This window comes from Aphelocoma coerulescens, chromosome 1A (genome assembly GCF_041296385.1).
Source record: "Aphelocoma coerulescens isolate FSJ_1873_10779 chromosome 1A, UR_Acoe_1.0, whole genome shotgun sequence".
NCBI classification, from domain to species: domain Eukaryota; kingdom Metazoa; phylum Chordata; class Aves; order Passeriformes; family Corvidae; genus Aphelocoma; species Aphelocoma coerulescens.
This window is the reverse complement of record NC_091014.1, coordinates 23,976,697-24,001,692: the sequence shown is the minus strand read 5'-3', so window position 1 is coordinate 24,001,692 and position 24,996 is coordinate 23,976,697. Positions and strand designations below refer to the sequence as shown.

The window sequence follows — 24,996 nt, the reverse complement described above, 5'->3', positions numbered from 1 at the left end:
GTCTCATGCTTTACGTAGGTGCACATGCTTTACGAACATGACTGCATGCAAGGAGATCTTGGGTTCTGCTGGCACATCTTGACAAGTCCTGCAAACAAGCAATGGTCATCCTCTTACAAAAGCAGTCCGTCTTTTCCTTTTCCTGCCTTTCTTCGAATATTCCTTACTAAAATCTTCCAGCCTTTCTTTTCCACTTCCATCATTTTTCCTTACTTCTTCATCTCCCCTTCCACCTCCCCGTCTATGAACAAGTGACCGACTTCATTTTTCCAATCTCCACACATCACCTTAGCCTGCTGACTAATGTCCAGTTCTCAGCTTCATTTTGGACAAGTGGTGAAGGCTTTGTGAGGAAGACAATGTGCCTGTGTTCATACAGGCCCACTGCATAACTAAAACCTGTTAGAAGCAAAAGTTACAAGAAGTCAAAAATTAAAAAGGTGGGAATGCATTTCAGTTTTTCATTTTCTCTTATAAGATCCATCTCTTCCTTCATCTCCCTCATTTTATTCTCCAGCGAATTAATTTCATCAAATTCCTATTTTCACAGAAATGTGTCCCACCTATTTATCTTCCACCCCCTGCGCTTGTATAAACAAAATTAAACAGTGTATTTACACTGCCATGTCCTCCTTTTTAGCTGGTTCTAATACAGGGACAGTGTACTAAGGGAAGGAAAGTTTTGTTTTGTTGAGGTGGAGACCCCTGATTTAAATAGGTGGAGCTGTATTCCCGTAACATGGCAGATTTGGGATTTGGTCAGTAAATTGCACCAACTCTCACACTCACACATGCATAAGTGGTCTCAAGAGTCATACTGTAAAGCAGTCCCCCTTGTAACACATCACCTCAGCACACAGCTTTAAGGGTCTTAAAGCTTACCTCTATAAAAAAGTTGTTTCCATAGTTCCTGGCCACTTTCTGAAAGTGACAGATTCTGCAGCTAGGGAGTAGTTTTACATCCGATTATGTATATATATATATTTAAGCTCATTTGCTTATTTTTGTAAGGCAGGTAAATTTAAAGTTAATGTACAGCCCTTCTATAGCCACAAGTAATACAATGAATCCTTGTCCTCCAAAATTACAGCAGGGAACTGATCCAGTAGACACTTACTGTTAAGTTTATATGATGTAAATACAGTCTGATACAGCTTGATTCAGCAGACGTTTATTTTTCTGCTTTATTTATACTGTACAGATAGTGCCATTTATTCCTTGAAAGTAGCAACAGATACAAAATAGAGATCATTTGGAATGTTTGCAAGCTCTGAAGATTTTTATCATCAGATATGAGAATATGTTTCTTTCCATTTTTAATACATATGATTCACTTAACATTTTGTATTTAGGCTTCCCTTTGAGCTATGCTGCATTAGTTTTTGCCATCACAGTACCTGTACATAACAGTACAAATAATTTTAATTGGTAAAGATAAGTGATCACTATTTACTCTCTGTCCTTAAGTTCAGCTTATATTTTTGTTTTGCCTTCTCAGTATATTTTTAACTCTCAATTTCTGCATTTACCACAAGGAGACATTAGTGTTGATACTGCTAATAGTATTATCTTCAATCTCAAATGTAAAAATAAAAATAGTACATCCAGTTCTTCATAACTGTGATAATATAAAATTTGTGACAGCTGCAATAAAACAATTTATATTGGGTTCTCTTTCCTGTATTTTTGCACCTGAATCACACACTCAAGCTCCATCTACAATCATGAAAGCTTTTAATCACATGTGCCCATTAAGTTGTACTTCAAAGTACAAGTCAAGTATCACCAAGTCAGTCTAAAAATCTTTCCTGTTGAATCCCCTACATTGTTGGCCAGCATGCTATGATACCCTGTATAGCCTGAGGATAAGATAAACAGGAAGTGCACAGAGATACTGGATTTGCATGCTAACCAAGTCATCTGTGCGATAATAAAAATAGAAAGCCCCTATGGCTTTCTTCCCCTTTGTTCCAACAGATATTGAAGTGTAACAAGCCTTGGAAAACACAAGATGATGTAAAGATCTAAAGATAGCCATTTCTGGAAAACAGGCTTATTATCCCTTTTTTTTTGGTGTGGACCAGGCCTGCTGTATATCATCATGATGTTTGTCCATGACCAAATGGACTCCCTTGGATCCTTACAGATAACACCTCCCAGAGTGCAGCTGAAGAGGATGTATGTTCCATTAAAACACAGATAATGGGATGTCTGGCACTGGAAAACAATTTTGAGGAGTAACATATAGCTTACACTCCAAGTTCATTATCCAAAAATATTTCCTAATCACTTCTGTAGAAATAGCCACAGATACTAAAAAACAAAATCAGTGACAGCAACGAAGCACCTGTCAGACTCTCACATGCAAAAGTACCAAGCACAGCTGGGGCAGAGCGATGATCCTGAGCACATTCTAATGCCATTGCTGAGGATAATTACAAAATAAAACAGATTATATTTTAAAAAATGAGAAATTAAAGGACTTGATGGTCCTGCCTGTTGTCCTTCACTACCTAAAAGGGATGAAAATTTTGAATCACAACATAATTAAATTTTCTGAGCAATAACAAAGGTTGAAAACATTTGCTGTGAGTGCATTGAAACTATAGAAATATGCTTATTTCTAGACAGAAGATGTCATTAACTTGGTTTTGAGGCTGTAAATAATTGGTTCATTCAGGACAGAAATTTAATACTGTGTGCACTATTAAAAACAGATATTTATGACACCGTGGCACTTTATTTTACAGCTGTGTTTGTGAGCTCCTTTACACTTTGGCTGGGGAATCTTTCACATACCCTAGGAACTGCAACAAGCAAGAGATTCCAGGCATCTGGGCAGCAGCCCTGTCTCTGCAGGACGGGGAGGAAAGGCCGAGGGAGTGATAAATGGCCCAGCTCCTCTCTCAGAGTCAGGATTAACCGCTGCACTTTTAAGGCACTGAGACCCTTCCATCAGCGGTGTTTATGGAGTCCTGGCATCACCTGGATTCTCCAGGGAAATACTGGGCCATGTACCTCCCACGTGCCTCTTCCAGCAAAGACTACCTGGCTGTACTATCTCCTGAAAAGGGTTGGGGTGGAAGCTGCCTTGCCCCACTCTGCAGGATGAATCCCAAGGTATGATTATACTGCCTGTGCCATACTAAGGAATACTGATCTCTCCTCACAGGAGTAGGGGAAATTGTAGATGCTCAAGCTCCACACTGACCTCACTTTCACGGGTGGTCAGTGGAGACTTTTGTGGTTGTTGAGCTGCTCAAACATCTCAGAGCACAGGAGTAAAAGGAAGTTTTCAAACAAGTAATTATAAGCACAATAGGAAACTACCAGTGGGAAAGGCATAAAAATACAAAAAAAATCCCCAAATAACTCAAAACTATTCCCTTTTATGCCCATGGCCTTAACTTTTGCATGATTTACATCAATGCTATTACAAGGTTGCTGAGATGTCAAACCCCAGTTACTCTGATAACTTGCCAGTTTAGCAGAGTTCAATTAGCTGGGGACAGCCTAAACCCTGTAGATTTTGGCACCTTGCCCATGGCTACACACATTTTAAACCACATTTTAAACCACGCTGCCTTATGCAACAGTGGAGAAATATCACAGCTGCAGGAATATCATAGGGGTAGGGTTTCCAAAGCTGAAAGACTTGCTTTGACAACAGTGTTAAAAAGTTTAAGTGGGTTCAGATACTCCAATGCCAGGCCCAGTCAAAAAAAAATTGTTAGAAAGAGAGAAGAAAGCAATCACTGAGGAGAGGAAATAAGGAAGTGGCTCAGGAAACAGGTAACATGTAACACTGACTTAGCAAGATATAGTAAGATTCAAAGAAGGATTTGATGTTTATCATCTAACCCAATCAAAATTTTTGACTGTCTTATAAAACCTGCTAGTGCAAGGCATCCTCTAGTCATTTGACATTAAAATGAACATTTATGAAGGGGCAGATTGCCTTCTTACTAGGGAGTTTCTTGCACCTTGATTTTTAAGATCTGTTGTGCTCATTACCAGTGAAGAGATATAATTTCACATGGGCCTTGGATTATCCACAATGTAGCCATATAAGTTTTTAATTTTTTAATATTTTTCCTTTTTATCAATCAAAAAGTGCTAAGTGGGAATGGGGTAAGACGTGAAGCAAGGATTATTGGGGATATAAAGAAAAAAAGATGAGACACAAAAGATTAAGTTGATGCACTGAAATGGGAGAGATCATTGAAACTGGGGGCGTTTCATGAATTATTTGAATTTGGAATGTTCTAAATGTTGTCCTACAACTTAAATGGGTCTTAACTTGAAAAAGTAGGCAATTTATTTTTTCCCATTACCACCACACCATGGGTAGAAGGGGACTACTTCTGTGGTTGTTGACACAATACCATTCTTTCACATTTCTTCCTAAACTTCCTCTGTTTAAACTGGCCTTGGAGGTAAATCCATATGTGCGGTGCTAGTCTGATCACTGGACCAAATGCTTTGCAAATTAGGCACACATCCATACCTCGATGAATGAAAAGATAACAAATACAGCTTTGTATTAGGACAGTTACAGAATAGATCCTTCTGTTTCTATCATTATCCTCACTCAAATGACAAGCAGCTCATTAGAAATTGAATTAGCAATGAGAAACCAAGGACCTGATCACGGTTTTGATGATGATGCCCCATCTGACACCAGAAAATTAAATATGTCTCTGAATGTCAGTTCTCTCATCACAGGATGGCAACAGTTCCGTGCATGTGAATCACGTCTATTAGGAGATGTAATAACATCGTCTAGGAAAGAGTCCTGTGGAAAGTGTTAATGCAAATTATCAGTTGGGGCAGGAATATAAATTGTGTTGTAGACAGCACTGCTCCTAGGGGAGCAGTTCCCCCTCCTTCCTCTACCTGTACTATACCTACAATTCCGTGACCTCCGTGGGAGCAAGCATGCTGCTTCTGTGCACACCAGGGACACACATGAGCACACACACAGCATCTTACCCTGCTTATCCCACGAACTTCTGTATAAAGCTTACACATACATCAACAAAGCAGTGATGTTACATCCTCAGGGGAGTGTGATTTAAAACTAAATAAGGAATATCTCCAGATGTTCCCTCTGCACTGAAGTAATTTGGATTCTTCCATGCACTTGAGCTAGTCTTTTCACCAAACTCCACAATTACCTCCTAGAAGTTCTGTAACACCAGCCAGCAGCACCAACTCTAATCTCATACACTTTATCTAAAAAATAAAAAATAAAAATTTTAAATTATTTTGCTTTACGTATGAAGAAAACATTAAGCAAATTTTAAGTCAGTGAAAAATTCCTTTTTTTCATTATATCCTGTCTCCAAGAGCACTTCTCACCATCCTCAAAACAACCAGGGAAATTCATTGATGGCATAAAGGTGCACTGTTATCAAATACAATTTTACTACTAATTTTAGCTTTTAATGGTAAGTAAGTTCTGGGTGAAATCAGAATTAATAAGTGAATTTTATTCCCACGTCTTTCACACTAGGCTTTGAAGTCTTTACAGCATTCCCTTAAAGAATTTTATTTAATATTGGTGTACTGAAAATATTTCTCTGGAGTAACTCTAGAAAATATCTACATTTAGTCCATGTCAGAGAACAGAATTTGCCAGCAGACTTCAGAAGAAACCCATACCTGCTTCCAGGATCCCCCCCAAAATGAGAAATTCTCAAGCACTTGTGTAAATTTTGGTAAGCTTAGGACATTACCTCCAGATTTGTGACCACAGGAAACAGTCAGACTGGGTCCTGTCTTTCTAAGCCCCAGCTTTCTGGTAGCACATCACCAGTAGATGTAGATTGCCAGAAGACCTGCCCAGCAATTGATTCAGCCACTATCTGGAGTTATGGGCTCCAGAAAGCTTAGTTTTCTTCTGGATCCTTTGGCAAAGACAGAAGGGATTGTGAGAAACATGCATGCTCTTTCCTCACCTTCTGGGTACTACTTCTCCCTTTTTTTATATATCCATGCACATACAAAATGTGGTTCTGTATACTGTGTTGTGCAGCTACTATAAACATAATATTCAGGGGATCTTTGGAATCATCACACGTTTGTGAGGTCTGTTTGTGAAGTCTCCATCTGACATCATGCTGCTACTGGATGCACTTCAACTGCTGTCCCAGTCATTTGTGAACTCAGCATGCTAGGTCTGAATCAGCAGCAGTGTGTACTTTCAGGTATAAATATCAAAATGAATAATTCACTGATAACAGCAATAATGTTAAACCTCTAAACAAGAGGCAGAGGGGTCTTGGAGGGCTATGTAGGGGAGAAGGGCCATCTCTGTTTTCCTCTCCTAACTTCCCTCCTACCTCCAGCCTGACCTTATTGAACTCCTGAGACTTGTCTACAGACATGCCCTGACAGAGAGATGCTGCACTGTGAGGCAGCACTGCACCAAGAGCATGAGGACCCCTGCCCTGAAGTCCAGGGACTCACTGCACATCTCTCCTCATGTCCCTTCTCACTGAGGGTACAGTAGTCTCACAACCCCTGTGGTGCAATGGCTCTGCTTGAGTACCACTATTTTGTTAACAAGGTTCCAGTTCCCTCAGTGCAAAGACTCGGCACATCTGCAGCTCCCAGAGTGATGGCACATCATGCAGCCAAGAGCTGAGGGGGATTGAAATCACGCTTTTTGTGTTAGAAGTACAGATTTTGAGCTTGGTCACCACACGTGACAAATGTCATAGCTGAAGAGATAACCTGATATAGGTTTTCTTCTGCTCATTTTTATATGATAAGGGGATAATGACTCCATTGTATGGACGGGTAGGATAGTGCAGTTTGTTCTGTCATGTCTCTGATGGGCATCAGAAGTTCCAGGAGAAGGAAAATATTTTGAACAAAGCTTTCAAAAGTGGTGATTTCTTTAGGAGAAGTTAACTTTGTATGTACTTATATTTAATAAGATGACAAACCTTGATTAGAGTGAAAGCACGAGCCACCATCTTTTTAAAGAGATAATTGGCCTATCTCTGAAGCACATTATCTGTGAAGTGAAACTTATTCACACAGATTCTGTGCAACAGAGTACTTCTTTACGTAACAGTGAATCATATATCTTTTTTATATGTATATATATGTATATGCAATTGACTCTGTCAGGATGACATTAATATTAATTAAATATTAAATTAATAAATGTCTAGTCAGGAAATACAAATCTGCTTTGACATTTCCTTTCTTTTTTTTTTTATTTTGGTCAACATTTGATTGTCTTCTTTTTAAAATAAAAAAAATGTGGGCATTTTAGTATGAAGGGCCACAGATAGCCCCACCATGGCCAGAGAAAGCAAGATAAGCAGTAAGTCAAATTCTTCCCTGATTTATAGTAAGTTTTGTTCACTGAAGCTCGGCACTTGACCTTGGCTTGGATTCCTCTTCACTGTCTCTGAATCCCACTCATGTTGCTGTCTGTGATGGAGTGAATGATCTTCCAGCACAGAAGGCTCTGAAGCATCAGTGAATTAGAATTGCAGACTTCAGAAACATTTGCCAAAATACAATAAATTTTGGTAGATCAGCAAGGCGTTTCTAAACTGCTCCCCTTTGCAGGTTTGCAAAGCATGTAATGTGCGAAGTGCTTGCCCTTCCATTCTCAGTAGCCAACTGACCTACACAGACACAGAGCTCTAGACTAACAGAAGTAGTACTGTATGTGCTGCCTTTGCCTGGGGAAGATAGTATTGCTGATGGGAACAAAGCAGAGGGATGGTGTAAATAGAAGGCAGGAAGCTAAAAGGCAGGAGAAGGGAAGAGGATGGGGATCCAGTGGGAAATCCGGCTGTGACAGCAACAGGGGAGTGGTTGTAAGGGAAACAGATGGGAAGGAAGGCAGATGGTAGATTAGGATTCAAACACATAGTAACCCAAACTTCTTTAAATCAGATGGTCATGGAAAAATGTAGTTTGCTTCCAGTCACTGCTAGAGATTGAACTGAATGATGTCAAGAAGTATCTTAATATTATTTTTTGTTTAGCATCAGCCCTGCAAATTGCAAGTGCTTCACTTTACAGTGTATGCAATCAAAGGGTTTCCCTAACTAGATAACGATGATTGTACCAAAAAATGTACACAAAATCAGATCCCCATGGGAACCCAACAGAGGGGTAATTTATTTATTTATGGGGCTATGCATGAAATGCTACAAATAGGATTGGAATTTTTGAAATCAGTATTTTTCTAATATAAATCTTACACTGCTATTAGCATATAAGATTCTGTATCTACTATAGAAAAATTCACATATAAGAATTTAGAACCAAAAGATCCATATTAACTTTAAAAATTAAAAAAAAAAAACCAAAAAACAAACAAACAAACAAACAAAAAAAAACCCAAAAAAAAAACCTGCAACGACAAAATCAAAACAACCAACCAACCACAGAGAACAAGTTTAAAGACCCTGCAGGAAAAAACAGTTTCAGAGTGGATGATAAATGCATAGAGCAGATAAAGGAGCACATAAGGAATCCTCGTCTGCTAGACCAAGGCTTTGAATTAACTTTAGAAGATGGAGGAAGGAAACAGCAATGAGGATAAAACGAACCATGTGTCCTGGAATAATTAGATAATTCTCTGACACAGCCCACACATTTTGGCTGGTTCAGGCCTGTTTCATGGCTGGTACCCTGTGTTCCAATGTCCTTTGTCCATTTCCCTCACTCTGGTCTTAAGTTCCTCTGCAACCACAAGCAGATGTTCTCAAACTAAAATTCAGAACAGAGAAAATAAGTTATATTGAAAGGTTTAAATAACTAGCGGGGTCATTAGCAATCTGACCAGAGTTGGTGATGCTTTGGAGACCCTTTGAGAGCAGATACATGAGCATGAAGTAGGAAGGAAACATAATTTTATAGATCTAAAGATACCACAGACTGTGCTCTTAAAATATCTCAGCACATTCGTGGGGAAGAAAGGCAGGGAGAACAGCACATCTACGTGATGATTTCCCAACATGTTGTACTCTTAAAAATGTTCATTTGTCATTGAGATGATTTATTGTGCTCTTCACTTGGAGCTATTGTCAGTCAACAAGAGCTATTGCACTAATTTACAACTGCGTCAAATCAAAGTTTTACAGATCTGCCATTTTATCCAGATTACTTTTAGTGCAGGTGTTTTGCTTACACAGAAGGAAGCAGCGATATATTGTGATCAAAGAGGACTTGAAAGTCCAGAGTACCAACACCAGCTCTCCATCAGGTGCTAGCTGACTCATTGGCTTTCAATGTGTAACTAACTACTAACAATCGAGGTTGCAGTTGATAAGACTGTCTCACTGAAGTTAACAGGAATGAACAAACGCTAATGAATACTGATGCTGACTCAATTAATACTGCTAAAGCACTATAAAATTTGAATTAAAAGTGTGGGGAATGTTATGATCTATTAACATCATTTCTCTCATTTGTGTGGATTAAATCACTGCAGACCTACGGGTTCCTCTGCCCGCAGTTCCGCTCTGCCGCACCCGGACCCCGCTACACCCCTCGCAGCCGCTCTCGGCGCCTCACAACCCGAGAGGCAGCACCGCAGAGGCGCGGCCGGGCGCAGCGGTGCGGAGCGGTGCGGAGCCGTGCGGAGCCGTGCGGAGGGGTGCTTTGTGCAGCGCAGCGGTGCGGAGGGGTGCGGAGGGGTGCGGAGCCGTGCGGAGGGGTGCTTTGTGCAGCGGAGCGGTGCGGAGCGGTGCGGAGCGGTGCGGAGCCGTGCGGAGCGGTGCGGAGCCGTGCGGAGGGGTGCTTTGTGCAGCGGAGCGGTGCGGAGCGGTGCGGAGGGGTGCGGAGCCGTGCGGAGGGGTGCTTTGTGCAGCGGAGCCCCCGCCGCGCCCCCGCCCAGCCCGCCCCGGCCCGCCCCGGCCCCCGGGCGGCCAATGCACGGGCGGGGAGGCACGGGCGGGGAAGGAGCCGGGGAAAACATCAATCCCAACTTTCTCACCTTGAAGGGAACCGAGCGCTCCCGATGTGTCCCCTCCTGCCGCCCTCCCTGCCAGCCCAGCCTCCCCAGGAGGGCCGTCCGACGGCCCGGGCTCGCCGCGCCAGCTGCCCCCTGTCCCTCGAGGGGGAGAAACCCGAGTAAGGGGGTGCCCCTGGGTGCAGTCCCCTCGGTCCCTGCTGCCGGGGCCGGGCCGCGGGCAGGGGCGGCTGCGCGGCGGGGCTTGATGCGGCTGCCATGGGGCGCGGGGCTCCCCTCGGACCGTGCCTGCTGCGGACACTGCTGCTGCTCGCCCTCTGCCCCGCCGCCGGCAGCACCTGGATGTGAGTAGCCGGGCGCGGGGTCGGGGTGGGAGGGCTGCGCGGAGCCCGTCCCCTCGTGTCCGTCGGGGCCCGGCGCTGACGGGGGGCTGCCTCTGCAGTTGGCTGGGCATCGCCGCGGCCGGCGGGCCCGAGAAGCCGGGCTGCGCCAGCCCTCCGCTGAGCCGCCGGCAGCAGGACCTGTGCGAGCAGAAGCCGGAGCTGGTGCCCGCGATCCGGGAGGGAGCGCGCCTGGGCCTCCAGGAGTGCCGCAGCCAGTTCCGACACGAGCGCTGGGACTGCCGCTCGCCGCCCGCCGCCCGCCGCGGGACCGCCGCCCCCACCGCCCTCGGGCAGCAGCTCAGCAGCGGTGAGTGACCGCCCCGGCGGGGCCGCTGCCGGCACGGCGGGGCGGGGGAGCGGGGCTGCCCAGCTGCTCTGGGTGTGCGTGGCCACGGAGCCCCGCGGGGCGGCGACGGGGACCGTCCATGCGTCCCGTCGGCAGAGCCGGGCACAGCCGGGACGGGCGGGCACCGCAGCCGTCCTGGGAGGTACCGCAGGCACACGGAATGCACCCAGCAGTCGAAACCTGCCCTTGTGCTTGCAACGTTGTTGTTGCTTCTTGTAATTTTTGCATCGTTCGTCCGTGGATGACACTGCCCGTAGGTAGATCCACTTAACTATGTTGAAATGTTGCTCTTAGACTTAGGTTGGGTTTATCCCCTTGTGTCATAGTTACTAAATGAGTGGGCTGACAACATAGTATTTCGAAAAGGTCACTTGCAGGTAAAAAAGTCTGCTCAAGGCACCAAATAGTGAAATGCCTTAAAATGTATCATATGTGCCAAGTTATGTGGTATAGATCAGCACAGCAAAACCAAAGCTGCTCCTTTTTTGCATGGAACAATTATGGGATTGCTGGGATTTCCACTGAAACAAGGATGGGGTTTTTTGTATCAAATGTCACACCAAAAGCTTTCCTGCAAGTTGCAAGGATTCTGAAACTTTTATTTTAGCTCCCTGGTCACTGATTGTGTGATAGATCTGATTTTAAGTATTGTGGTACTTCACTTGGTGTTCACACAATCTTCACTTTGTACTAAAACAGTGTAAAACCCTCAAGCTTAATGCTTGTAAGGAATAAAAAGTGATGCATATTCCAAAAAGGAAAGGGAAAAAAAGAAAATGAGAGAAGTTTTCCCCACTGTATGGAGCTATATGTATCATATGTTAGTCCTGTTCAACAGGAAGGACTGTTCCTGAAGACCCATAAATGAGTGGCACTGCTGACCTACAAAGCTTCACTAGTGTGTGCCGTGGAAGCCTTTTATGATGGTACCAGCAACACAGACTAAGAAACAAACAGGAACTTTCCTGTTCATGAGCAGGAAGTTGAGAGACTGGAAATGGTTTTTACAACAGTGAAAATTGGCCCATTTCAGCAAAAATTCAGCTACATTTATTAACCATTCACTGACTTTCAATTTTCTTAGAGTATGCCTTGCTTAACTCAGTTTAAAGCTCTGTGCCACATTATGCCAGAAGTTTCAGAGAATGGGACAGGTGTAAGAAGCTCAGGCAGGTCCCTCCATGATTCTTCTGAGATATAGTCTAACAAGTAAAGGCCTTTCATGCTGCTGTCTCTCCCATGGCCAGCTTATTCTAGGAAAAGCACATGGCCTCAATCTTTGTGCTAGACTGATTTCTGCCTGGCTTAAGATTTTTGGGGCTCTTTGCAACCTTTGTGAATTAGAACAACATCAATGTTTGCTAAATTTAGCATGAAGCAAGTTTTGGCCCTATACCAAAGTAACCTGGGATCATGACAACTTCTCTGAGATTTAAACTAACCTTTTCTTCTTCAAATCAGTATGAACAGTGAAAAGCAGAGTGGAGAGTAAGGGGTTTGGAATGTGGTTAATTTGGGATTTGATTTTTTATTTGTTATTAAAACTTAATTGACTTGAAAATTTCTGTGGCAAATAAAGTTCCTTATCAGATTTAGAAAGCAGTTACCAACTTATGAGATTTAGAAAGAAGTTACCAAAAATTGCATGGTATAAGTAGTGAGAAACAGCACCATTAATAGCATGGTCATACGAGGAGGCCCTGAAGTCGTTTTGGGATGTGAACATTCACTGCTTTGAACAAGTTAACGCTACAGACCAAGCTGGGATGACTTTAAACTTGTAACTGTTCTCTTTTAATAATCATCTGGCTTGTAAAGTCCCTGTCTGTGGCCCACCCAGGAAGGTAACAGAGGGAGTTACGGAGTAACATTCCCACGCCTTGCTGTGTAGGCACGAAGGAGACCGCGTTCATCTCGGCGGTGACGGCGGCGGGGCTCGTGCACTCGGTGACGCGCTCGTGCAGTGCGGGCAACATGACCGAGTGCTCCTGCGACGTGACCCTGCGGCACGGCGGCTCGGCCAGCGAGGGCTGGCACTGGGGCGGCTGCTCGGACGATATCCACTACGGAATGTCCTTCAGCAGGAAGTTCCTGGACGTGCCTTTCAAGAACATCACAGGCAAGAGCGGGAGCGGGCTGGTGGCGATGAACCTGCACAACAACGAGGCTGGGAGGCAGGTAGGTGTCAGTCAGATGTGGCAGCAGCTGCTTGATCACCTTCATTGGCAAAATGGCATCAGCCAAAGGAGGCGGGTCCTTGGCTGCAGGTATTCATGGGGCCAGTGGCAAGAACAGCAGTAACATCACCAAAGAAAGCATGCACAAACTCTGAATCAGAGCTGGTTTTAACCAACTAATCTCTGTAGGTTAAAATAAAATCCACAAAGTAAGTAATAGATCTACAGTGCTTAAATAATATATTTATCTTAATTAGATATTTGATATTCAGTTGCCAACTTGAAATAGTACTGTTATCAGCATAATACAATATGATTTTTGTCACTGATTATTCTGTTACTATCATGACCTGCCTTTTTAATTCTCTCTAACACTAAAGGAGAAGGCCAGCTGGACACAAGGCCTCATTACTTATCCTCAGTCTGCAGTCCACACCTGAGAGTGCAAGTTTAACATTGTTCAGAGGGGAAATCAAGAGTTAATATTTTCTTTAAAAACGTGGGATAGAAATGACACCTCCAAAGTAGCTCATTGGTTAGGACATGCATCAAAGAAGTGAAAGGAGACTGACTTTGGAGGCTTTTCTTCAGCCCAAAGGACTTCCAACCCAGGGTTGCTGAGGAAAACTGTGTGTTTTGCTGCGTGACATTGGATTCTCCTTCCTGTCCTGCAGAGGATTTAAAATGGGGGCAGAAATAGCCTATACAGGGAGATGTGAACCTGTAATCTAGTGCTTGGAGCTTACATCTGGAATGGCAGAGATTTGGATTCTGATTTTTCCTTTAAAATAACTTTCTTTGCTTTACCTTGGAGATTTTAACTTTAATGGCTCTCTCTGGGCCCATAATACTTTTAATCTGTTCTACTCAGTGACACATCTTTAACTAAAGGGAAAAAAAGAAAGGGAAAACCTCTGGTTTTGACTGCACATATTGATGGACTCCATTGTAACTCCAAAATTTCCTGTAGCTAGAAGCAGCATCAGTGGGTTTAACTGTAATCAACTTTCCTATCTGCATAGACAAGGAATAGCCACAGTAAGTCATCATAAGAACGATGGTAGTATAATTGAAAATTACTTTAATTTGAATTTTTACAGGTAATATGTGTTATTTCATTTAAGCTACATAGCTGGAAAATCTTTCAGATCTCTTCCAACCCAAACGATTCCTTGATTCTATGGTACTGTGACATAGACCCTTTTCATAACTGAAGTAGATGAAGCAAGCTTTAAACCTAAGTAAATGCTGAGAACAGTTACTGTGAGTTTAATTAGATGCCAGTCAGCTAAATCATCTCCAAGGAAAGGTGATTGGTATCTTGTAGTAGGAAATGTTAATAAGAGGAACAGAAGATTAAATTATTATTTCCTTAAAGAAAGACCAAATGGTTGTTTATCATGCTTGTAGAGCGAGATGGTTAAGGCAGAAATACATAGTCAGCTTCCATGCATAAATATTTTGTAATTTAATGGCAAAATGTAGGATAAAGCAAATATTTTGATCACTGTCCAGAATGAAAAAGAATGTTTATTGTTGGTACTTGGGATTTCTAGAAACAATATTATCTGAAGTTTTAGCATAACTCTTCCTTTTTGTATTTAAAAATTTTAACTAGGAGATGCGAAAAATGTTGACCTTCATGTTTTGGGGCTTACAAGAAGGATGTTTTGATATCTTATGACCTTTTATAATAAATACTATCATGTATCATTTGGTGTCTTGCAAGAGCAGTCTTCCAGGGACAATGCTTCTGTGTTTGTTTGGAGTTAGTAACAGAACTGGTATGTGCAGAATTCTCGTTTGTCTCCTGTTTCAGTACAAAATGTTATTTTACACTTCCACATCTCATACTTATCATATCAACATATAAAAATTTTAAAACTGTGTGTCTTTTGAGTTGTCCACCTTTCTGACTCTCAGAAGATTCAGATTGCATCCTTATTCTGCTACAAGATAAACATTCATCATCTTAGCACAGCAATTTTCAGTACTTAGATGTGCATATGTGATTTGGGCTCTTCTGTTCCTCATACAAAAGGATGTGGGGAGTCAGGCACTATGGTTTGACTATCATTGTATTAGTATTATTTTGCTGCTGGAAAAATTCTGCTCACTTTTCCACTTGTGGAAATTTATTTGATGTGGGACTTGTGTTCTCACATTGAAAAAGCCTGGCTCATCGGAGAGTTTGTTTTTACTGACATTTGTGGATTGGTAAGATACTCACCAACAGTTTGGAACTGTTCTTAAGTGCTTCACCTCTAGTAGGACATGCTTGTCATCATGAATAATCATATTATTTCTACCAGTGGCTGAAATTGGGACATTTGATTACAGGCATTGGTTCCTATTACAAAACAAGTATTGGCAGTCCTTGTCTCACAGCTGAGAACAGTGCCTGCAAACAGAAAGCTTAACTTGGAGATATTAAGCATTAACTGGCATTAGAGGGTATGCAAACTGTGAAACCATTGACACTCTTCTTTGCTGCAAATCAGTCTCTGCTTTCTGCCCATCTGTCTGTTGTAGCCACAGATCCCCACCCTGTGCTGCTCTCTCTGTTAATTGCATTGGATCAGTGAAAGGAAGACAGCTTAAAAATGATCTTTCTCTCAGGTTTATTTTTAAAAAAGAGCAGTGTTCATCCCTGTTCATCACTTAACCCTGCACTCTTGTTGTGCTTGTACCACCAAGGCTGAGAGGCAATAGGGCCAAGAGGAATGGCTCAGATGGACTTGTGGATGACCACAGCGTTTGTGGACCCAGATCAGTTCCACACTGATCATTTCTCACAAGCTATCAGTCAGTTCTATAACCCACCTAAGAAAGCCTGTCCCAGCTTGCTCAGAATGACACATCTATCCACTAGGTTTCTGCTACAGTGCTCCTCTGAAGTTCTCCATGAAATTTTGTTTTACAGGGAGAATCCTCTCACTATTCCATGAATAACTGAACAGATTCACCCTATGCATCGAAAGTGTGAAACAGAACACTGGTTGTGAAGTCAGCCTGGAAGTCGTGGTCCCAGTAACTGTGCACCCCCGTCCCTGTGCACTGCTGAGACATAGGTGTGTGCTGCAGCTGTGTCCCACCAGAAGGCCACATTGACTCTACAGGCACCACCTTAGGTTTCCTTGCAACATCAGGAGAAGATGCCTAGTCCCTAAATTTTGCCAGATGTTCAGTTATGGGAGTTTTTTCATTGAAGTTCACATGGCAGATTGAGATCCAACAGCATGTTCTATGGTCAGACAAAGCAAAATCTCACTTCCCTGTGCTGGCAACCCAAAGTATATTGGAGTCCAGGCTGAAAATTTGCCCATCCTAGCAGCTGGGAAGCAACACACTGAATCACATTTGTAGTTCTTGCATTCATCTGATCATCTGTACACTGCTAATGTATGCTGCATTTTTATAATTTGAAATCAGTCTAAGACTTCAACATCAGTTTCTGCTCCTGTTTCAAAACTCTGTCTCCCTCTATTTTTGTTTAATTCATTCTCAGAGAAAGGCTCTGAGTATCATCTGCTGGGCTACTTGCCCACATGGAAGTAACTCACCCTTAGCACCTTAGCAGACATGGCCAGAGCTTCCTCTGACAATTTCTGGATCCTTCTGCCCTTAGTAAGTACCTTATTGTACTGCAGTGAAAACAAGGATTACATACACACTATATGATTTAAAACTAATTTGAAATTCTAGTTACTTGATGAAAATAGCCAATCATTCAAAACTGGAAAAATACTGTTAAATCCTCTCTAAGTTGTGTGTAAAATTTATCTTTTGATATTGTGTTTCTCTTTTGCTTCATGTTTTTAGTAGGTCATCTGTCTTCTGACAGAATTTCTGTCCTTGGATTTTAAAATCTCATCTGCCTCAATCACTGTTACATCTTAACGATTAATATTCTAACTACGCAGTGATTTTCTTATTGACAGATTCTTGAGATATGAGCACAAGGTCAAGTCTGTCTATTAAAGAGAAACTAGTCTGTGTAGAAGAGATGGTAAGCATCTACCAGTATTAACTAGCAGTTGATTTGCCACTGAAAGAGTCTGTGTGCTCTGGGGTGAGAGTTTGCTTGTTGCAATGTTCTTATTTCTTCCAGTAGTGCAGAAAAATCTCCAACTGCAAAAGCAGCCCACAGCATGTGGAAGTATCTCCTGTGCAGGTACATCTCTTTGCCAGGTGTAGTTTGCAAAGGCTAATGGCTGTCCTAGGTCAGGGCATACGCCTGCTCTTTCTTGCTAACGTTTTTTGTGAATGTCTTGCGTGTTTGGCTTCCTTAGTAACCTCCACCAACAAATAGGTCCTGTTTATTCACCAGAGATGTGACTCCAAGCAAACACTTTGGTCATGTGTTTGTTTAATATTTGTAGAGATTTATGCAAATGCCAGCTCAGGCTTGTGTCAATACTTTTGGGGCAGAATGTGCCAGTAGGCCTCAATGCCCATTGAAATCAATGGAGTAACCATGCTGGACTCATCCCAAACTTCGGTGACCACAGTCACCACGATGGAAAGTCCCAGTTTAGCACACAGGTTAGAAATAGCTCATTTGATTTGCCCTGTGCCTTGACTGGTTTTGGAACTTTTGAGGACGGCATTTGTGCTGCCTGAGCTACCAATATGGAGTCTGGGACTAGAGTTTATTTCTGGTCCTGCAGAGGGCCAGTGGGGCTCAGTAGGATTTCCAGTCTCAGATCTCACTGCAGAATCAAATCTTAGGAACTGGCATAAATGACACTACTTTCTCAGGGGCAACCAGAGGAGGGTGATAAATTTGTCTTCCGTTTTTTTAATTCAGTTTGAGAAAGACAGAAATTGACAGCAGGTAATATTTGTGAAGGCTGTGGGATAAGCAAAGGTTTAGGATGAAATTTAACAAACATTGTGTCATTGGGGTGCTGGTTTTTTTTTGTTTTCCCCATGTTTTGCCAAATAGTTGTTCCTCCAAAGAGGATTAATTTGAATATGCATTGGCCTTGATGCATGAGAAGTTTCAAGACAAACTTATTATTAAATCCCACACTCACTGTTTAACTTCCCAATTGCTTTGATTGTGGAAATTAAATATGGGGGGAAAGGTCAGTGAAATGGAAGATGGCGACATGGGCTTTCCACGCTATTAACCAATGGTCCATATGAGTCTACAGGATGGCTCCAGAAGGTACAGTAATGGAAATGTAAAACAAACCAAAAATTATGGTATCTTGTCCTTGTGCTACATCTGTACATGTGTGATTTTTCAGTGCCTTTTTCAAACTCTGAGAGCTGTCACAAGACTAATTGTATGATTTTATACTATGACTATTAGATGTTAGAGAAGTAAGTATTGTACTGATTGCTGAGTGTTTGAATCAGTCTCAGATAAAGAAAGTTACTGCCTGCTTACGGATTTCAGTTATTTGAGGCTTGATCTCCTATAAACTGAGCCAAAATTGTTGTGTGTTACAAAAGCTTTACACAGGCTTCAGATTCCCATTGTTGGTCAGACAGTTACTGTTCAGCCCAGCCCTTGCTTCTGCATGGGCATGGAAAAGTAACTAATCTAAAAGTATTTTAGTGTTGGTAATAACTGTGGAAACTTTGCTAAAACATTGACAATTATAAAAATAATATGAATGCAACTATCTGTGTTAAATAGAGCCATTATGAAACTGGAAACACTAGAAACCCATACCAGAACTAGTATGCCTAAATTAAAAGAAGAGGGCTTAAGACTGTGAGAAGCACACAAGATTTACTACAGAATACTTGAGTTGAAGACACCTCTGCTAAGCCATGGGGGTCTTTTGACAGACTTTCTGTGAAGCTCAGAGACGTGGGCATCCTCCTGCTCCTCCAACAGAGTTTGCCCTGAGGTGCCTCCAGGATGTGCTGCTTCGGGTGCTGAGCCACAGTGGTTGCCCAGCCACTGTTGTGTGACCTCAGCCATTCCTGTGGCCTTAGTTACAAACTGGGTTATGAATGTTTAGTGATCTTGGTAGCTGCAAAGTACCCTTAAAAGGCAACGTAACTAGGCACTTACTTGCCCAGTAAGTGTTTTCCAGCATAGGAGGGGGGCCGTGACCTGCCCTATCCCTGCTTTCACCTTCTGCTATTCCCCACTAGACCCTTTCACCCACAAGAGCCTTCTGCATTCCAGCAGTGGGAGGAGCAACACAGGACGTGTCACTTCAGGTATTTAGGATCCTCCAGAATGAAAAGCCATCCAGAAATCACAGCTTTCATTGCTGTGATTCAATGTTGCTACATTATGGCCATTGCAAACTGCAAATGAAGAGCACATCTGAAGATCATGCCTCTCGTAGTGGGGGTCCGGGATTGGAAACCTGGTTCCTAACCTGTGCTCTGACTTCCCTGTTATGGAAATGGCAGTGGCAGCTGTAATATTAAATACTTTGAGACGTCTGTGTTACCGATGTCAGGCAGCATTCCTAATGAATGAAAGACCACATCCAAATGTTGTTCTCCCTTTACTTTCAGGCTGTAGCAAAGCTGATGTCTGTGGATTGCCGTTGTCATGGTGTTTCTGGGTCCTGTGCTGTGAAAACTTGTTGGAAAACCATGTCCTCCTTTGAAAAGGTTGGCCGGTTTTTAAAGGATAAGTATGAAAACAGCATACAAATATCAGACAGACTGAAAAAAAGGCTACGCAGAAAAGAGAAAAGCCAGAGAAAAATACCAATTGGGAAAGAGGACCTGCTTTATGTGAATAAATCACCCAATTACTGTGTCGAAGACCAAAAATTGGGGATTCCTGGAACTCAGGGAAGAGAATGTAACCGCACCTCGCAGGGACCTGACGGCTGTAACCTGCTGTGCTGCGGGCGCGGGTACAACACCCACGTTGTCAGGCACGTGGAAAGGTGCGAGTGCAAGTTTGTCTGGTGCTGCTACGTGCGCTGCAGGAGGTGTGAGACCATGACTGACGTGCACACCTGCAAGTAAGATGAAGTACAGGAAACATGGCCAAACCATCCACCCTGTGCGGTGCACACAGCTCCCACAGGGGCAGCAATCACTGTTACCATGTGGGATTTCAGAGGGATCAGCCTCAGGGGGAACAGGTACCGCCAGACAACGGGTAGTCCAAGCATGCGGCGACTGAAACGACAGCTGAGTAAACATCAAGCTGCATGAGGGGACAGCTTAAACAGCAAAAAGGACTCCTGATGACATGTTTGAATGTGTCACTCCATGAGCAGGGACAGATGCTAAACTTTTCAAGTATTTAAGAGCCACAACATCCTGAAGATCCATGTGGTTGGTAGGTACAGTGGAGAAATCTCAAGTTCTCATTAGCCAGAGACTGAAGAGTTAAGAGAGTCCGTAAGACACATAAGATATAGTCCTTATGTCTGTGCTTTTAAAACTGGGACTAGATGGATCCACTAGATAGCTCATTTCTGCTGACTTCAGAAAAACCCACAAAGATAGGGAAAGAGTTCAGCTGTTGACCACGAAGCATTTGCTTTGCAGGCGTTCGGAAATCTGCATCTGGAACTGAGGAACGTGTGTGACTGCAGAGAGTTCAGCAGTGTCTGCCTGGAAAAGGAGGGTCAAGTTGTGCCCAGGGGAGAGAGGCAGGAGCACAGCTTGGTGAATGTGAATGGGATGCCAAATAGCAACCTTGGGATTTTTAACAGGCTGTCCTTCAAATACACAAGGGTCAGGTCTGAGAAGCGACAGAAACAGTTTGATATTTGAAGGAAATAAAACCCCCTGCAGACATTTCCTCAGTATGTGAGCACACTTTTTGTGAGTCAGCTGGTCGTCACCCCACTCTTGAATTCTATGCAATAACCTGCCACATTCAACCATCTCACTGGTGGCTCACCATCATTATCAAAATTAACCACATGAGATTTAGCCCAAAGGAATCTGCCATAAAGCAAAGGACTTTTTAAAACATATTTTCTTTATAGAATCAGCAGCTAGAATTTTTCATTAGGTTGCATCCTCAGTAAGTTCAATGCACAATGTAATTTATGGATTGGATCACACCACTAAAATATTTAAACTGTTAATGATAACATTTTCTCTGCCTCCATATGTTGGCTTAATTTTATTTTACATCTGTGAAAGGTTGTTTATTTTTATGCAGTGATTTAATGCCTGGCTTAAAAAGCATCACGTGAAAGGATTACTGTTGTTTAATTGTGCAAAGAACTATTTTTGATAAGACAAGAAAGTTTATATTTTGTAAATATTTAAATTATGGAAGCTATGTTAAAGGTTTCCAAAACTAATGTGATAAGACTACAGCCCTTGAGATTCGTTGGTTCGATATTTGTTAATATTGTAGTAGCCTTTAACTGATTTTTATTTGCATGTGCTGGGGGAAATTAGTCAGAGAACTGCATAAATGTTGGGGGTTTTTATCATCAGGGTGGTTATAATTGATGCAGTTAATATACACTGATGAGAAACTTACTGTGATTTTCTAAATGGCCAGTTAATTAGTATTCTGCATACTTTCTTTTTGATTATTCTCTTAAAGACATTTTACAAACACTGAAATCCCAGCTCCAGCAGTAAGTACTCCCACTGAAATCAAGGGAACTTGGAAGGGTTTGCAACCCCTTAACTTCTTTCATACTAACAGCCAGTTTTTAGAAACTTGGATAGTTTGGCTGAGGCTTTCAAAGTTACTTTGAAGAATTAATTTCCTAGTTGTCAATTATTTTCCCAGGAAAGATGGTGACCAGATTCTGAACTGTCTTTATTGAATGTGTAGGTCAGGAAGAAAGAAACAAAACCTTCTGTGTTGTGGTATTTCACTGCCTTATGTGGATTATCTTAGGAACATCAGTTCAGCAACAATGAAGTCCTTTATCTGCTGGTTCTTTTTGGACCTTTACTCCATATCCATTGGCCTAACCAAACCATTATCTTGAGACCACAAAATCTGCTGTCTGTAGGAAAGGTGCTCAGCATGCCAGTAAGGCACTGTCACAGGATGTTTCAACACCTTCTCTCTGAAAACTTGGATAGGGAGGACACATTATGGTGGAAAACCCTGAAGAGACAGTTGTGACCCAGGTTGTTTCAGTCTTCCAGCAGTGAAAGTAAACCTACAAGTTCTTCAGGCTGTGCCACAGGACTGATTGGCAGCATGGATGGGAGATGACTAAACAGCACTAAGTTCAGACAGAATGGTATCATACTCTCTGTCGAGACCATACTTGGGATAATACAATTTTGACCACTTAAATAACCTTGAAATATTACTTGAGCTCAGCAGTTTGTTGGCTTTTGGGTTTTTTTTCCTGTTCGCTGATTGTTCCATAAATACAATGCTAAGAAACACCCTAAACCTCTTGCACTGTAGTGCAAGATCAGCAAGAGGAACAGAATTAATTAGCTGCTTTGGCTGCCTTCAGGGATCAGAAACTTCCCAGAGGATGGAGTGATTTCCGTGCATTTTACATAGTAGAAAATTAGTTGGACTATTACAGTGCTCTGTACTGATCCCTACTGATCTCTCCAACACCCTGAAACAAAGTTTTCATATCTGCATTCTTCAAATGATAATAAAGAGACTATGTTAATTTTATTAACTAATATACTACAAAACTTAACACAAAGTGTAGTTATCTACATGGTGGGTTAGGTCCTTTTGAGGCATCTATGAGGACTAAGATATAAAAGTAATAAATCAAGACCTCCACCAAGTTTTTCAATGGGATGATTCAGCTGCCAAGATCTGGGAACTTGAGGCTGTACTGATAAAAACAATGCTGAAATATTCAAGGCTGAAAAAGAGAAGACTGCTGTAGCATTTGGTAGGAAAACACATTTGCAAGCTATGTTCCACAGAAGATAGCACTCTCTTCCACTACCATCCATCAAGCTCAAAGAGGAGACACAATTCCTCCTCAGCTTGGAGTGCCTTTTTTCATGGTTTTGCATGAGCCTGTAGCTATATCATGCTATGGACAACACCATATAAAAGGAACAGACCTTTCTGAGGCAACAGGTGATTACAGATTTAGAGATTATAGCAACTGAAATGCAAGATTAAATGAACTGGTTTGCATGTTCTAGAGAGGGGAACATAGGGCTAGGAAGAATGTAAAAAGATACCCAAGTGGAGAGTCATCCATTTTTAACTTGCAGAAAAGTAATTGTTAATTTTCAGCTAAGAAGATTTGGATGGCACATGAGCCAATCTAGCTAGATGGACAGTTAAACATAGGAAGAGATATCTGAGGAATCTGTTTCAACCTGAGTCTATGAAGGATGCCTTAGATCTTTGTAAAGTTGAAAGGGCTAACTACAGAGGCAGCAAGGAGGAAGTAGAAGTGGCTTTAAACTAATGTTATCAGAAATGCAAAGAAATATTTCAAGTAGAGCATGTTCTCTCTTGCCATTCTTCACTTTTTCACCCCCAGGGATGCAGGAGCAGGACATGGCTGAGCTCAGGTGTTTGTGCCCTGTTGGCCTGTTGCTCAGAGGGTGAGAAACAGGGTCCCTTGTATCCCTTGTACAGCATCAGGAGCCACTGACACCCCATGATATCACTGAACAGGTCAAGAGCTATTCTCACACCTTCCTGCTTCAGCCTCAAAGTTCCCATCTAGCCTCAAAGGTTTCTTCAAGTTTCTTTAGCAGGCCACTTGTATTAAGATTAAGCTATGGTCTTACAGCTTTAAAACTGAAGAGGATTTAATCAATAAAAAGCCCTTTGCTTAGTCTCCACCTTAGCCATGACCCAAGTCAGGTAGGGAGGGACTGCAGCCCTTCCCATCCTTACACAGAAAAGTCAGTCAGCACTTATGATGGCAATTTCCCCTTCTGAAATTACCCACCTGGCCTCTAATTTTATTAATACACCTATTCTTGAAAAACACTCAGACTGCAGAAAACCCAAACAGTTCAGGAGACATTACATACACATCAAGCATTTAGCAGTCACTTCAATGTTTGAGGAAACTAAGTGCCACAGTAAGACCCTCTGGAAAGCAAAACATGCTGAGCAAAATAAAAGCTTTTTCCAAACTGGCAACCAGGAAACTATGGCTGTAAAGGGGTCTGTTTTTTCCAGAGGAAAAAAGAAGTTGGATCATGAAAGACACTAGGAAAAACTGAAGACACATGAAAAACTGAAGAGCCCCCCTTCAGTTTCTTTCTTAGGACTCCTGTTAATTCATATAAAGCACCACTAGTAAAGCAGTTGAGAGCTGTGGTTTACACTGAAGTCATCTTCAGCTGCCTTGAATCCCAGCTGGGTGTTCCTTGGTCAAAATTTAGTTGAAACCTTCTTGTGTCCTTCCACCTTCTCTTCTCACAGGTTGTGGGGTATGTCTACCTCAAAAGGTAAAGCTTTCTCTTCCCTTCCCTTGCTGCTCGGTTCTTAATAAGTCCGCAAGATGCTACAAATGTTCCCATCACCTTATACAGGAAAATATGGATCCTGGAGCTTTGTCACACACAGGTATTCATGTACAAACGCCTTCATCGTTGCAACTGACTTCCTACCACCAGCTGGAGAGAGGCCAGAATAGTCATCTTTGTGCTTGGCAACTCAAATGAAATGCAGATTACCAGAAAGCCTCGCTGATAAGATTCAGAGTTCGCCCCAGCAGCAGGATACTGTAACCTGCCCACTCAAGGCAGAGCCAGATCTTGCAGCAAGTGAATAGGCCATGATGATGGACAACAGCAAGGATACCCCATTTGTGTGGCCACTCCAGTACAACTTTTAAATATTTGACAAGAGTCTTATTTAATATGATACCATACAGCTGTGAGGACATGGCTTAGAGAGTAAGAGGAAGATTTCCATCAACATTTTAGGAATCAAGTTATTTAAGATGTAACAAAAATAATCCTACCATTTTATTGTTTGAAAATTGTTTAAAAGGTTTTTTGCAGGTGCAACTTTAAGGGGTTAAGAGAATCATGATATATTTACTCAACTTGGATAGCTAATAAAGGCACATATTCTCCATTTAATTTTGTAGAGGAACTCTGAACTTTTTGATTTGAAGATGAAATATTCATTGGCATTCAAAGCCAAAAGAATGAAGACAAGTGTAGTCCAGGGAAACTACTAATGCAGCCAAATACGGTTTCTTCCTCTTAAGCCCCTGCTGAGTAATTTCAAAATTATTTTGATGTTATTCTGGA

At 42.2% G+C, this 24,996-nt stretch overlaps 1 protein-coding gene across 1 annotated transcript; it reads left to right on the top strand.

The window, feature by feature from the left end:
* Nucleotides 1-9,986: 9,986 nt before the first annotated feature.
* WNT16 (Wnt family member 16) lies at nt 9,987-24,822 on the top strand. Its single transcript, XM_068996500.1, has 4 exons — nt 9,987-10,293; nt 10,392-10,639; nt 12,570-12,856; nt 19,348-24,822. Exons 1-4 carry the CDS (start codon nt 10,208-10,210, stop codon nt 19,810-19,812), a joined length of 1,086 nt encoding a protein of 361 aa, XP_068852601.1. The 5' UTR covers nt 9,987-10,207; the 3' UTR covers nt 19,813-24,822.
* The last annotated feature ends 174 nt before the right edge of the window (nt 24,823-24,996 follow it).